At 36.7% G+C, this 16852-nt stretch overlaps 1 protein-coding gene across 3 annotated transcripts in view; it reads right to left on the reverse strand.

The window, feature by feature from the left end:
• NPAS3 (neuronal PAS domain protein 3) overlaps nucleotides 1-16852 on the reverse strand; it is a 533731-nt gene that overhangs the window by 433819 nt on the left and 83060 nt on the right. For all 3 annotated transcript variants that reach the window (XM_035328180.1, XM_035328178.1, XM_035328181.1), the window contains one exon: nucleotides 14752-14841. In XM_035328180.1, the coding sequence (XP_035184071.1) occupies nucleotides 14752-14785 (34 nt within the window). In that variant the 5' untranslated portion in view covers nucleotides 14786-14841. The remainder of the gene's footprint in view (nucleotides 1-14751; nucleotides 14842-16852) is intronic.

Below are 16852 nucleotides of genomic sequence, written 5' to 3' on the forward strand. Positions count from 1 at the left end.
GAAAGCTTTTAAACCTCCTCTAGTCTATCTTTCATATAGTTTCCTCTGACCAGAGAAAATTACTTTTGTAATTTCTGTGGCACAGTTACTACTAGGCATGGGCTTTCTTGGTCACCACTGTTTATCCCTGTGAGACAATGCTGGCTTTATTCTCTAGTTGTTAGGAGCATAAGCCCTAATGGCTCTAACCACTGCAGAATTTTGAGCTCACCCCTTCAAGTATACGCAAAGGGGAAGAAAAGAATTTTTTCTATTGGTTACAAAACCCTTTACTTTCACTAGCATGCAAAGCCAAACACAATAGAGCCTTCCAGTTCTCCCCCCACCTATGAGGTTTGCTTGGGCTTTGAGAAGAGCCCTTTGAGGACTGCAAGGCTCTCCCCTTTGCATGTGCCTCTTTTTCCCCTTATCAGTAGCTAGCTTCTGCCTATCCTACTCTCTTCAGACTCATTTCTTCTGCCTCAGCTGACTTCCATCTGGGACCCTGTTCCTGTATGTTGCATAGGTTTCATTTGTCTCAATAAACCTGTCATCCACTCTTCCCCCAATCCATTGACTCAGGGTCTCCAGCACTGCAGTTTTGAAGACTCAGAGTTAACCTGTGCTCCTTTTTCTACTGCTCTGAGCACTCATCCTATAGGCGTGCTCTAAATCAAATAGGAATTATTCATCTTTCCTATTCTATGTGCTTTTGTGCCCCTGAACACATATGCAGTCTGACAACCAAAATTGTACCTATCTGCAGATGTAATTAACTTCTCTGGGCAAGTTACAGAGTTATGAAATGATCCACCTCCCCAGCATCCCACCAACCACATTCACCTTAACTAACCAGGTCCTTATACCATTACAAACAGCAAGCTTCTACTGCAAACGTTCTTACATCAATAGCATGTAGGCCATTTATATATGCTGTTATCACATCACTAAAGAACTATCTGAAGTAGACGTAAAATACTACTGTTCCAATTAGGATTTTATGCACCTGGGAGTTAGTGGCTACACAAGGTGCAAGACAGATGACAGACCAGATTTACAGCAAGTATAAAGTTGCTGAAGATCTGGCAGCTACCATCTGATGGAGGCCTGTATATCTAAGGTCTTACATTGAATTTAATGCGAGTCTTCCTCTCACAATCTGGGAAAACAATTTGCGGGAAAAGCTGCCTGATTGCTCTTGTATGAACTGAAAGAACTGTGGCCAGTACTTTGGAAGAACATGTTTTGTTTTCAAACCTCTGCTCATTTTTATGAAATAATAGCAAGCCAGAAAGTAGCTTGGTGGGTTTTAAGGACAGAAGACTCAGTGAAGAAATTTAAAGTATCCAGATTTTTTTTTTCCATGCAGTTTTTTTCTAAAGAAAAAAAAAAAAAAAAAAAAGGTAAGGACAAGTGTAAGGGATTTTTAAAAAGCTCAGCTCAAAAAAAATCATGCCTTTTTAAAAGTTGGTATCAGAGTTTTTTGAATACATGTTCTAGTCTTGTATATAAAAAAAAATCAAGTCTTTTTTCTTTTACTAAGACTTAGATTAAAAAGCATGACTTTCATTATTCTAAACCTGCTTTCAAATGCATAACTGAAAAAGCCACATACCAAAATGTACGTGTAATAGGCAGTTCATTCTACCACAGATTTTTTTTTCACCAGTGTGGTAAATTACAGCTGACCTAAATTTTCATGTTTACTGAGTGGATTGTTTATTACCATATAATAAACATTGTAACACCAGTATTTATCTTTTAACTAGTATTTTTGAATCCCTTGCATCTGAGATCATAATCAAATTACACAGTACAGTTCTCCAATTACCTCCCTGGTTCATTATATTTACCTGTTTTTCCCTGGCAGACGCTGTCTGCAGTGCCATCTGGAATGCATACTGTGGTCTCCTGAACACAAGCCTCAAGCCAGGGGAAACGAGGTACATCATTGGAAGTGATGGGCACATTAAAAACAGTATCAGGCACTAATCTACCCAAGTACTCCTGATAGCACTAGTGTGCTGGTGTGCCTGCCATAATGAACAACGACCTCCAGCCCCAGGAAGATGGGTAAGTAACAGTCAGTGCAGACAGAGGAAGCTATAGGGTAGCCATAAGTAAAGGGGAGTATTGATTAGAGGTTGGGAGACTTCAGTATCAAAACTGAAATATGAAGAAAAGAACAGTAATTTCCTGTTTACAGTTACTACTGCATTTAGTCTAAAACTAAATTTTCTGTTCTTGATGTCATATTGCCTTTATGCAACATGCAGCACCCGTATCAACTCGAACTATGTTCTTTATTCTAATGCAGATGTAAAATTTTGCTTAAAAACAGCAAGTGGCTGATATTTGCATACATTGGATATAGTAATCCAAGCTGAGTTTAGTTATCTGTTAATCAAAAATATGCACACATAAGAATCAAAAGCAAGCCAAACTGCCAAGCTACAAACATGGTATTGTGGGTAAAAGAATTAGGGGTATGATGACCAATAGTAAGCAGTTCTTTTTTTTTAATGCAAACTGCTCTTAGATGAGCTTGTGGAAAAAGATAAAATTAAAGTATTAATACAGAAGAAATTGTGTCCCAAAATGAGTTTTAATACATTTCCAAGAATCTCCTTTTATAAAAGATCCATGCTTAAACAGATGAGCCTTATACCACATTTAACACATTTAGAACATGCAGGAAAACTGCTCTTAGAGCACAGGAGCATAAACAAAGCTTTACTTCCCAGGGCCTGAAATTGAAAAGCTAGGAACATTAGCATAAAATGCTAATTTTAAACATCCTAAGAGCACATGTATCCAGAGCACTCACAGACAGGAGTGAACACCAAGCATCAGAACTGTAGTTTTCTCCAGTAGCAAGAAAAAGAAAGCAAGAAGCCTCCCACTTACAACCTTGAGCATATTGCTGCCACGCCATCAAGACTTGTAGTTAGACACTTGGAAGGACTGTATGGCAAGTGCCAAGTATCCACTAAAATGTGCTTGGACAAACAGGACCAGGGAAGGACTTCACCTCCTTAAACTGTCCCTGAGGAAAAGGGCACTTATCCTCATAAAAGCCAGGGTACTGAAGGGTCAGCCAATTTCCATATAAAGTTATCTAAACAGCTATGAAATGTGTTTATTCACCTTTCTTATGAATTCTGAAAAGATCCAGATAAGAGAAGAGTCTTCTCTCAATTTGAGGGAAATGAACTTGTTCTCAACTTAAAATAGAAAGCAACTGGTGTTAACTAGGAAATAAAAAGCAATTCACTGCTCTGGCCAGCACTGCTTGGATTATTTTAACTCTTTGGAGTGGGCATTGCTGCAGGGATACAAAGTATATAAACAAAAGAAAATAAATTTGAAACATACAAAAGCCAGGAAAGTAAATCTAATTGTTGATATTCAAAATGCATTTCATTCCATTTAGTGGCAGTGTCAATATTTAGATTTCAGTGTAACCTCTAAGCAATAACCTTGGCCAGAAGTGGTGGATTTGCTCACATTTTGATATCTCACAAAAGGTCTGTTTATAATTTGTATGTATTCTTGGGGAAGTAGGTGAGGGGGAAAGCATCAACACTGAAAAAACTACCCAAGGTGGCCTTGACCTGTTTGGTAAACTTAACGGATTTTTGCCTGTTACACCGTACCATGCTCCCATAAGATATGAATCTACCAGCTGTGAATTTTACAGCCATTCAGTAGCATGTTTTGTATGGATGATTATCTGATGCTATGCCTTTCTAGCAATTTCAATGCCACAGTTACCACTGATGCTGAGGCATGGTCTGAATACATGCCTGATGCTCCCCAGGGTGATATAAATCAGAACTGCCTCTGTCGGTCATGCTGGGTCCAGCACATTACATAACCATCTTCAGTAATCAAGCAGCAATGCAGCGATTCTAAAAGCATGCCGCTACCCCTAGAAGCAAGAAAGCCTTCTGCTACAATAGCTATGAAATGCTCTCTTAGTTATAAGATCTAGGTGTTGCCCAAAGCAAACAGCAAGGCATTGTGTCTGACTAGGATATCATCATTAGGTTTCCTCACTTCCGTTTTGATTGATGGGGTGAAAAAGCTCAGAGTACTCTTTGGAAAGTTTTTTTCTGTTTTTACACCATTTGATTTCAATGCAAAGGAGTTCAACCATGTGAGATTTCATATGGATAGTATTGTCATAATTAATCAGGCAGGTCACAGCATCAGGAGGATTCTACAAAGATCAAAAATAAAATACGTGAAACTACTAAGAAGATTAGGTTTCTCACCCTTAATTCAAGTCTACAACAAGATGATAGAAAGTGATCAAGTGTTAGGAAAAAAAATATGAAAAACAGGATTGATTTTTAAACATGCTACAGCTCAAGTTTATCTTTATTCACCACAAAAGTCATGTAAAAATTCATGTACCTTCATATTCTACAATAGGAGTCTTATTGTGCAAAGACTTCGCATGTAATCAGCTATACAGCAAAGGTTTGCTTTATACATGCACAAGAAAAATCATCAGTTATTAGCAATACAAGCAATTATCAGTCAAATAACACTTATGTAAGTAAAACAGGTTTCTACCATACAGGTTTCTACTGATACAGCTTGGTCAAAGTGGGACACTACACCACTTAAATATCTTTAATTGACTAAGCTATATGAAAATATACTATAGACTTAGATTGTATTTTCCTTTTTAGATTAAAATTTCTGAACCAAGATATTTAGTATTGTGATCAAAATATCTTGATTCATTTTCTATTCCTACTGAAAAACTGCTCAATTCAATTTCCAAAGTTAGTAAAATGTCAACATCTTTTTTACTACTCAAAAGGTAGAACATAACAGCATTCTTGGAGCAAAGAAAATCCTGTTAGACAAAGCAAGAGTGTAAGCTATACCAAAAGACAGTTAAGAAACAAAGGCCAGAGACTGTGTAAACAGACTACACATGAGATTTTTTACTGAGTTATAATACCATAGCTTGTGTAAATATATTATAGGGTTTTCTGTAATTTTTACTATTTAGAAAACAAGGGAAATAAACAGTATATGCCACAGGTCTGAAAAGAGTTTTACATCTATTACATCATGTTTTTCTTTCATCATGTGTATTCAATTAAATGCAAAATAGAGTTTTATAAGTAAGTTTCACAATCAGATCCCTTCTACAAATACACTTCTGGCTAAATATTATTGCTGCTGACCATTAACATCTAAATGAGAAGAATCTGAGGCACCTTTTTTATTCGTTGATCAGCATTGATCACCCCTTATACAGGTGACAGGCTGCCTCATCTACTGCCAAGCACAGAAACATCCATGACCCTGTGGTGCTTCCACACACCATGGCCTGAGCCCTCATGGCACTGTGCAGTGCAATCAGGTTACACAAGCTGGTTTACAGCTTGAAAGTTTGTGCTGCCTCCCTTAACCTGGGCTCTCCATAGATGTATCAGAGGCACCAACATAAAGTACTGGCCAGAAAGACTTTTCACTGTGGAAATGGTAATGCACCACAGCCTCTACCTCCAAATAGAATCACAGAATCACTAAGGCTGGAAAATACCTCCAAGATCATCTGGTCCAACTATCCCCGCTACCACCAGTATTACACACTAAACCATGTATTGAAGTACGACAACCAACCTTTTCTTAAACAACCCCCAGGGATGGTAGCTCCACCATCTCCCTGGATGAAGCAGCACACACAGTAGCTTCCAAGAGGCTACACAGAAGGGAACAGTGTCAAGTGCTCTCTCCCCTAATGCTGTGATTAATTCTAGTCTTAGAGGCCATAACAGGTAGCCAAGTCCACCCAGCAGTGAGGTCTACAGTTACCCACTGGGCACATAAATTAGTCATTCCAGTTTAGCAAGAGTGTGGAAGACTGCACAGTACACATCTACGCAAAGAGGCAATTGATCAGCACCGATGAATGCAGCAGCCCAGAAACTCCACAAAGATGTGTAAGGGCCCTGGCTGTGAGTCAGCTGCAGAGGAGCCACACTGTCGCGTCACAGCCAGCTACGGACAGGTACATGAAATTAATTCATTGAACTGCTGCTTGGTTCCCCACAGTCCATTTAACTGACTTTTGTGCAGAGGTAAGGGAATTTCACCTTTATATAAATGCTGGAAAGATTTTACAAATTATTCCCAGTATACCACACATGCTCTAAACGATGCAGCCTGATTAAACAGTACATGATACAGCATCTTAAACTACTCTGCATCACAGTCCTCAGTCTACAAGATGGCACAGACCCAACATCATTCATGAAACTAAGAGGAAGTTCAATGCAACTATAACAGGAAAATGTATCTATTTTCATGAATTGCCTGTTACTCAATGAGCAGAAGACTGAGATGTGACAGATTGCGCACCTCCTTGTTAATCAAATGATTTGTTTGGTATTTCTGATAAATTTATTTCATAGTTACCAGAAATTAAGTGCAAATCCTGATATCATCTTTGGTTTTATGGTACTGCAATGCTTTTTGTTCTTGTTTTTGACAATACAGAATGTTTTACACCTAAAGATAATTACAGATTTTCACCTTCCTATTGCATTCCCATGAAGTATGCCTTCCACTTTCACTCTTTCCCTAAAATCATTTGCTTTATTTTCAAAACCTTGTATGCATGTGCATGTATGTGCATATGAACATGGAACTTTATGAAAGACATTAAAAGTCTTTTTGTCCATATCTTTAAAAAATATAATGCAAGTCTTGTTTCTTTGTAAACCAATTTGAGGTGATACATGCTTTGCTAAATCTTTTTTTCCTCACTGAAGCAGTTTTTTTTTCCTCTTAGATGGAAAACAAATCAGCATAAAGTATCATTATCTACAGTCAAAGTATTCTAGCAAGAATTCAATAGTTTTGTCATATATAAGCCAGAAGTTTACTGATATTTCTGCATCTGAATATGAAATATGAGTTATGCCACTTTTGTACCATGAAGCTCTGCAGCTGGGTGGTAGAATTAATGACTAAACAACCTAAGCCTTAAACAGAAGCAAGTGCTGTGCAGGTCTAAGTTGCCAACCTAAAAAATATATTTTTATTTTTATTTTTTTTTTAGAAATCAGCACAATTTAATGTTTGCTCTATGAAACCCTTTTGGAAGCAGGGGAAGGGACAGTAGAAGAATGGAGGACAGAAATAACTAAGTAGTTTCCGGTAAACTCTAAACCTATGTTTCAATTTTTTTATTTTTTTTTTTAAATAATTTCATTATTTAATATTCTGGTTGTTTGCTAGCAGATCTAGATCTAAATTAAAGCATCATTTGGAAATTAAGTAAAAAAAAAAATGATTGTTTAGGAAGGAAACTAACATGAAAGGTTTCCAGTTTTCCAAAAGCCACCTCTTTGAACTTCTTTTTGGATGAACGCATTCTTTTAATTTGCTAACTATCTGCAAATAACCTCGTTTTCTTTTCCAGAGACAAACTGTTTTTTTAGAGTGAATTTGTTATTAGCCATTACTACAAATGCACCAATTTTCAAGGGAGAATCCTCTTCTGTATTTCAGTGTCACTATGCAAAACAAGCCTTATATTACTTTAAAGAAAGGCTGCTGTCACCTCATACTGCTAAAAGTAACATGTGCTCATGACTCACTGCCCTGTTTGGTTGCAACTCATCACTGCCAGCAGCCCTAATTTCCTTCCAGCCATTATGACCAACAGCTCTGAAATATGAATTAGACCTACCAAGTACTCCACAAAGGGAAAGAGCTCCTTGAGTTCTTTATTCCCTACAGAGTACCCATGCATGAGAATAAATCAGTGATGTGAAAGAAAACAAAATCCAAAATCCATCCCAGTAAAATTTGCAGATTACACACAAGATAAAATGGTAAATACCAAGGAGTTGTCAGTTCTACAGAATGTATGGCAGCCTGGGCTCACTTGAATAAGATGTTTTAACACAGCAGAGCACAAATTTCTGTCTAGCAACTAAGAACACAGATTTGAGATAAAGGCAATATAATTACCTAGAAAGGGGTGTATGGATGATGGTAACTTAATTAATATTAGCATACAGTGCAATGCCTTGGCTAGTGCCACAAATGCAATCCTTTGATGTACACAATTTAACACTGGGTTGCAACAGGTCTGTATAATACGCCACCAATGTAGAACCAGAGTCATTGCAGAACCAGAGTCATTGTTTTAAGCAGCATGCAAGAAGGTTGTGCTGTTTTGTATCTGCAGTCCTTGAGTACTACCAAAAGAACAACCAGTGGACTATACCAGTATTCAAACTAGGAAGACTGCAGACAGCTGCAAAGAGGTGTTCAGACTAGAAAAATTGCCTTGCTAAGAACAAGAGTGGAATCCAAAGGGGAAAGTGGAAATCAAAGGGGAGGATAAATGGTCAGTTGGTTACTCTATAAGTATCTAAATGCAGGGGAGAAGAACTGAAGAATATCGTGAATATCATATCCATTAAGGGATTCTTCACCTTCTTATTGCTGGATTTAGTAAGTTTCTGCTACCAAAAGGAAAACTTCTGAGTAAGATAAGGTAACAATACTTGATGGAAATGGTTAACAGCAAACAGTTCAGCTAAAGAAAGGCAGGATTTACTTTCACAGTTCTTATAATAATTATTTTCCTTTTTAAAAGGAGCCAGAAGTTGCAGGATTGTGTTAGTTATCTTGTACTGTTCTTCGAAATCAAAAAATGGCAAAGAGCTGGAGCTCTGCCTTTCAAATGAATACCTAAAACACTCCATTGTAACTTTGTTACTGAAACCCACCACTTTTACATATAAGCTAAAGGCAGGTATTTGGCTTTTAATACTTTGCAAAAAGGAAAAAAAAAAAAAAAAGATTTTTTTTCCTAGTTGTAGAATGAATGTATAAGTTGCTGGTAAATTAAATGTACTTCTCTTGCTCACTGCTTTTCCAAGCAATATTTTGGGCATACTAGGTGTTAATATTTCTTTATTTGTGAAAAGCAAGGAATTACTGAAAGAGCATGGGAAAAGTGAACCCTTGCTGAATACAAAGAGTACCTTGGTAACTGATAATTTGATCTTCCCATTTCTGAAACCAGTAGCATGACTCAAGAAAGCTTTCACATCTGGAATTGAAATGAAATGCAAGAACAGTGACCATAAACTATCAAAAACACATCTTAACAGGGAATTAGCAGACAATAACATTTTATTCAAAGGGTGTGGTCACAGGATCTGACAACCCAGTCAGTTTAACATGGATTGCATGCAAGCAAAAGGTAATTGTCTAATTGGTCAATTAACCAATATTAAATTCACCTCAGGATTTAACTCAGAATAGATATTATAATTAAACACTGCAAAGTTTAAGTGAACCTTCAAAATCTGTATTGAACTGTAAACTGAATGGGATTTTGTAAACCTGAATAATGTGGCCCTGTATTATTCAGTGGAAGAAAATTCAGGTAACGCGTATATGTCTCCTATTCTCTATTCAAAGTATATTCCATTAATCTCAGAGTAAAATTTAAAACCAGTGCAATATCTGTCATAATAGAAATACAAGTATGATAGAATTTGTTATTGCAAAGTTATGCGTTTGAGTGCTGTTCTCTTAAATGCTCCAATCAGCCAAGGATTAGATGTTCAACTTAATGCTAGCAAAGTGATCATTAATCATTTTAAAGTGGCACAGCTAATCTCATTTCATACCCAGAGAAAGCCCACTCTCATATTCTACATGCAAGATGACATTGGCTCACTTCTGGATGTGTTTTAAACTCAGTTGAAGACTTCCTTTTTTTCTTTCTGAAAAAGACACCCAGAACAACACAGCACAAAAACCCTGCGGATATGCTCAAAACTACACAAAGGTGAAAGCAAAACTAGGCAGGTATAAAAGGGGTAAAAGTTTTGCTATGGAGAGTTCCTAGGAGAGAGGCTACAAGAACCAGTAGATTTGTATTAACAGGCCTGTTGCATGAGTTAGCAGTGGCTTCTTTGACAGATACTGATAAATAATGGTTATTAGCTTTTAATCAAATATTTTGTAAGAAGAGGTAAAAGAACACCACCCTAAAGACAGATCTACTGTGTAAGACAAAGACTTTCACCCTTTACTAAAACAGGTGAAATGAAATAGCACATTTTGCAGTATGAAAATGTGTTGTCTAGTAAGGCCACGAGATTTCTTGGGCATGCAAATCAATTTTTTCTTTTATCCATTTGATAAATAATCCTTAATTTATACTTAAGAGGCTGACAAGAATGGTTTAGCCTTGCACACCGTTTTCTCAGTTGTACAAATATTTATGGGTTTTGAGCTATCAGGGGACCTTATTTAGTCTGGCAAGATTGGTATTTTAAGCATTTACAGGCTCATGATAATAATGTATTTATGAAAAGCCATACCTTCCAGGACAAACTGCTCCTCTTCTTACACTGAAATCAATAAGCCTTCTGTTCTACGTTCATTTCACTAACTTGCAGAGAAATGAAGGGAAAAAGAGCTCAAAGCTGTATTTCCACAACTTAAATAAGTGAGGTGTTTTCCTTGCATGTGTATTTCATGCTCTTGATTTCAGAAAAAATACCTTACTTCAGATCTCTTTCCTATTCTGTATTTTCCTCTGGAAAAGAGACATGACCTTAAGCCTCCTTAATACAGACAGGAAGAAATGAAGAAGAAATGATCATTCCACCATTGCTTTGGAGGTAGTACACAACAGCCACCAAATGGGGAATTTCAACCTCACAATCCAGATAATACTCTGAAGGGCCATTTTATGAATAGAACAACTTCAAGGAGAGGAACAAATAACTGAGATATCCTCTGCTTGTACACAACTGAGACTCCCTACAGACAAGAAAGAAAAAAAAAAAAAAAAACAACATACTTTTCTTGACAAGCCATTATTCCTTGTAATTCAGCAACAAACATAACTGGAGCACGTGCAGGGAGAATCACCATCTCTGGAGATCTCCTACCCAGGCTTTGTTCACTATTTGACACTCCATAAAGGTGAACAAGAGTGCAAAACATAAGTGTCTGAGCAAACAAAAGAAAGGATTTTCAACCTGGGCAAGAGGGAAAAACCTTGGCAGCTTGGTTACATTTTCTTCTCAGTTGTAGTTGACTCTTTTTATTGTCAATTTTGTTTGACACCACAAAGAAGCTGGACATTCCTGGCTACAGCTATATGGAGTGAAAAAAAAATAAATATTCAGGACTTGATGGACTGCTAAGTTCCAGGGCACTAACTGATAGGTCTGTTTTTACTGCCATAGCTCAAGATGTCATCTACTTCAAAAAGCACAATGGTGAAGTCTTACTATAAAAAAAAAAAAAGTGGTGTGTTGGTCATTACCACAAGCAAATGCAGAAACAAATTGTGATTGTTTTCAAAGTTTAGAGCTTTTTAAAATATTTATGTTTACAGCCACCTCAAACAACATAGGCCCATAGCAACCAAGTTGACAGATATGAGGGGGAAATCTTTTGTTGTTTGGATTTTGGGAAGGGTGTGAGGCACATCAGCTTTTGCAACAGTATATTCCACTCTATTCTAGGTGGTATATCTACTGGCATAAGACCAAACTGTAAGTTAAATAAATAGCCTAGAGTGATTCATGTTAACATATTCAATACCCATGAAATAGACAAAATATTATCTAATGTAATCATTGGACCAGCTCCTCAGGAATGTTGCAGTAAAAAAAAAAAAATGCATTTTTTTTTTCCTCAAGTAAAATGTTTTAACTAACCTAAAACTTTAAGAACTCTTGGAAACAGTGCTAGTACATACCAGAAATAAGTTTAACTAAGAAGTTACTTCCCCAAGTGTTTTCTGAGAAGTATTTCTGGAGTGGACGGTCAGGGCATGATCCTTTCATATTTTTACAGAAAGGATCAGAATATTTCAATTTAAATTGCTAAGTAGCTTCACACAAAATATCTTTAATAGATAGACAGTTAAGCATAAATCTGAAGAAGGCTCTCCGCATATCAGCATAATACTTTTTTCCATTTAAAAAATGGAGGGGGGGGGAAGGGGAAGGAAGAAATAAAAAGCCTGTAAGGAAGCTCCATTATAAAAGAAGTTGAAGAGTCCCATCATTAAAAACAAAAACAAGCAACCTCCTAGCAAGCAAGCATTCTCAGCATGTACAAACTGCACAGACTGAAGTTTAGCAAGTGGTCATACCACAAGAGTACCAGAATTAAGAAAAGATTAAATAACCGAACAACTTCAGGAACTACAAAGAACCTTAAGATACTTACAAAGGAACAGAAGTTACCAGTTTCCATAGATATATTTCTGTCAGGTATATGATAACATTCTCCAGTTTAAAGTTAACTGGAGTCTAGTACAGCCCACAACATAGCTCTGGAAGACCACTGAACTTGAATGCTGCCTGAGTTCACAGCCAGATACCCTGGTAGGATTCGCACCCCACATGGAGCCTCCTGCTGCTTTTCAGTGCCTGCCACTACTGTGCTGCCCCAAGCACCTAATTGGAAGCTATTGGTATCATTACTACCAAAGCTACAGTCCTATCTCCAACAGCAGTGCATAGGTGGGTAAATATTACTTCATGTGCAGTTGCCTCATACCAAAAGTTCACGTTTGTCTTGCAGCACTGAAGTATAAGTTTTAAAATGTCATTAATACAGCTTGATTTTGTTATGGTTGTTCTTTAACAAGTTGTTGAAAGCTTATCACTAAAACTTCTATATCATTGGAAATAAATTACCATGGGAAAAAGTACAAAAACATCGATTGGAAAGAATAAAAAGAATGCCTCAGAGAACTTAAATAGCACTGAAGTACCACCAAGTGGGAAACTCCACTAATCAAAAAGCACTCTTTTCTATAGAAAGACATAGCCATTAGTTTTCAAAAAATAATCTATGCTTTCACCTCACTTGTGGAACTGGTCAATAGTATTTAAACCAATTCACATAACAAATTTCAGGTTGTGACAAAACAGACAATTATAACTGCCTCATTGCCTGTCCAATTTTTTGCCTTTTGGGGGGAGTCAAATTTGCCATTGAGGATGGCAGGGAGATCTACTTAGCCAAAATCTATTTGCTACTGTATATGTACCTGTAAGTAAACATCTACTACCCTATTTTGCGGTCAGCATTGCTAACTGTTTTAACTATGCTGACTACAAAGTCTACCTAATTTCAAACATTAAGATAATCTGCTATTCTGCATCACTGTATTTGGCACTCATAATAAACTGTGCCAAGTACTTATTTCCACAAAGTTTCAAAATCTTGAAGTTGTTCTAAAACCTGATGTAAGTAGTATACAACAAATTTTGTTTTAAATATTTAAACAAATTAATACATTTTTATTGTTACTGAACTGAAGATACAAGAAAAGTAAAATCATAAACGTTAAGCTCTATGCTGACATTTACTGTCACGCTAAAAGACTGCTAAAATTACCCTGGACACTGCTTATATGCAGAATAAGCTAGGAAAACCAAAATGTAAAAAGATATATATATAAATCAATGGAAAACATAAATATCTCACACCAAAAGTAGGTATGAACACAAGAAGCCAAGCCAATATTCAGATTTCATTTTGGCTCAAAGTTACATTAATGCTATAATTATATTGATAAATCCAGATTTCTCTTTATCCTCTCACTTCTCTAAACCAACATGATAACCTTGATTTACTCAAAAGCACCAGTTACTTAATGTGTATACAGTGTTAGCTAATATATGTATACTGAAAGTTTCACAAAGCAAACAGTACATTATGGAATAAGATTGGATGGGAATGTGACCTGAAAAGTTATGAGTATGCTGGCCTTACTGAAGAAACATTTTGTTCCAATGCAAGTACAACTGACATTTAGAAGCTAAGGGTTGTTTGTTTTTTTTTTTAAATGGTCTGTTACACACAAGAAAATAGTAACACTGAAAAAAAAATAAGAATATAGCTGGAGTATGAGAAATAAACACCAAGTGATAGAAAGCTTCAAAACTCAGTAAGATTACAGAAAACTCATAATGCATTTGCAATATATTAATACAAAATCATCTGTATTTGTAAATATATACTTTTCAATTCAACGTAAAAATGTGTTATTACTTACTGCAGTAAAATAGAAACTACTGATAGATTGCAGAAGAAACATAAGTAAGCACTTTACAGTTGCCTGCCCACAGTAACAGCACTTTTGTCAAAAGATCTGGGAACAACCTTTAGTTACACACAAAAGTGGGCTCTGTTAGGGCAATGGACAAAGGCAAATGACTGCAAAGCAAGAGGACTCAACTTCAATTTAACTGTCCTGTAAGGTACATACTAATTAGCTGCAAAGCTATGAAATCCAAGCTAGCATGTTAAATCTGCTACATGACAGTATAATTTGACTTCTTAAAGGATTATGCAAATTACAACTCATCATTCCATTACACGACTGAAAAAAAAGTGACAGCTAATTTATACATAACACACCTTTCAAATCCCTAAGATGTCAAGCACCTGTGCAATACATTTTGCCTAGATTTTCTAGTGTATACATTCTTGTTTATTGCACTGTACAGAAGCATACCTAAGAGATTTAGCAAAGTCATATGGTCTTTTATTTGCTTTTTAGCTGTAGAGCACAATCCCAAATAATTAAACAGCATATTTCTGTCCCTGCTTTAGAGGTTTTGTACATAAGCAGAGGTATAAGGTTTCAACGCATGTAATTTCTGAATAGCGGGAGAGCACGAGCACTAAATGCACGAGCTAGATGCAAGACTCACACAGATTTCAACATACTTCTGGTAGGTAGATTCACAGTAGATTCCGTCATATCTGTAGATTTTCCTACATTCTGATTGGTTGGGCAGAGGATGCTGGACAGTTATTCTGTAGAGGCATCAAAAACAGATAGACATGACTAGAGATTCTCTACAGGTAACTGTAATGCAGGACAATCAGTATGTTGAAAGTGATTTATTTATATTTTGTTGTAAGCATCTTTCTGATCTCTTTAAATCAACTGCCTTGTGCACATAACATCCAGAGCTTCTACTTTTCAAAAGTTGCACTGAGAGTAAACTAAACTTCAGTTCTCCACAAGAATGGTACTTTTCCACCCCCCACCATCAAATGAAAGGGGAAGTAGTAAAGAACTTTACGAACCAAACTGATATTTCACAAACTTTGTTTACATAAAATAGCGCTTATAAAGTTGACGATTTATTGTTTAGTGTTGCAATCCTTCCTGTGGCAGGACATCCATTTATATCATCAGGGAGTTTGTCCAGACAAAGACCAAATAACCCTCCAATTTAAAACGTCAACAGCAATTCACACATTTACAGAGAATGAGGATGTTGTGGCATTAGGAGGACTGTGATTGAAGGTGCTCAGCACCATCTGAATAATGCCATATGTTCTCGGATTGACTGAAAAAATGAAAGTGACTGGCAGCAATCAGGAGGTGCACAGCATCTTGTAAAATCAGGCCCTAAAAGATTTGTCAATCATTCTATTATTTATCCCTCCCCAACTCCCTGTTAGCAGAAAATATAATTTGGCTATAAAAATTCAATGTTTTTAAAATATACTTGGGAATTGCACACAAAACAGTACCCACTAATTCCATTTTTTTTTCCTTCCCCTCTTCTCCTGAATATAAACATGTTTTAGATTATTTTGCATCTTCCAGAAATACTTTTGTCTCTTTTAACATAATGGTATTTAAACTAAAGTATAAAACTGAAACTTATATAAACCTTTCAAATTTTGAATTTTAGGCTGTGAAAGATATCTAAGTATTCTTCTTACTGCACGATTTTTTTATATAAAATTTTTAATTATTAACTATATATAGCTCTCAACTAGTCATTTAAAATCATGTGTTTTAACAGTAATTTGATCGTGGAGGTATGATAAAGTGAGCATTATTAGACAAGCTTTGCAAGAAAATTGAAAGATTTCTACTGTGGAAACTGAGGGTCTTCCTTAAGCCTGCACCTACACAGAGTGGCAAGTACATGCACCTTCCAATCTTAACACAGCCCTGTTCCCCTGATCATTTAAATCAGAACCCTGCCCACGTACCCAATTTCCTTCCCCAGGAACCTGTGTGTAGAAAGGAAGAGAGCAAGATGGAGAAGACATTACCAAACACACCTGCAAATCACAGGGCAGCCCTGTATTCCCTCATTAAGGCATCACCAGAGAGGCTTACCTAATGAGATAATCAGGGCCTTTAAGTTAGATCCCTTAGTGCATACCAAGGTGTACAAAAAAGTTGAGTATGCTAAAGCAACAAAAGTGCTATCCATAGGAGCCATGCAAGCTAGTAAAAATAGAAGTCTATATGGGGAGAGTTTCTTCTGTGCTGTTTCTGCCTCAGACACAAACCTCATTTCAAATTCACCCAGAAATACCTACATCAAAGTGAATTCAAGCCTCAAAATCTTCAGGGTACAATCACATTAGCTGACCCCGCTCCAATTTCACACACCTCTTCTTTTTTTTGGAAGTGAAACAAGGGGTGCTTTTTTTTTTTTTTTTTTTTTTAAACTGAGCTGGATGGCTAAAGCCTCAAGGACATGGTAAACCAGGCTCTCCATGTGTCTCAAACAGAGGAGGTTCACGCACACATTCCCCTACAGCTCCAAAGATTACCCAGACTCCTCGGTAAAAACTGTTTCAGAGCAAGTGATATGCTGACTCCCTGTGCTAAAACAATACTAACTAAAAAATAAATAAATCAGGACTCCCTAGATCAAAGAAAGGGATCCAATGAGAACATGTTATAGAGCATGTAATATGAATAGACATTCAAAATTGCATAAGCAGTCCTTGCAGAACCTATCAGAATCCTTCCCCGAAGAGTGCCTTCATCACAAGGCTTCAGAAGTAT

Source organism: Oxyura jamaicensis, chromosome 5 (genome assembly GCF_011077185.1).
Source record: "Oxyura jamaicensis isolate SHBP4307 breed ruddy duck chromosome 5, BPBGC_Ojam_1.0, whole genome shotgun sequence".
NCBI lineage: Eukaryota > Metazoa > Chordata > Aves > Anseriformes > Anatidae > Oxyura > Oxyura jamaicensis.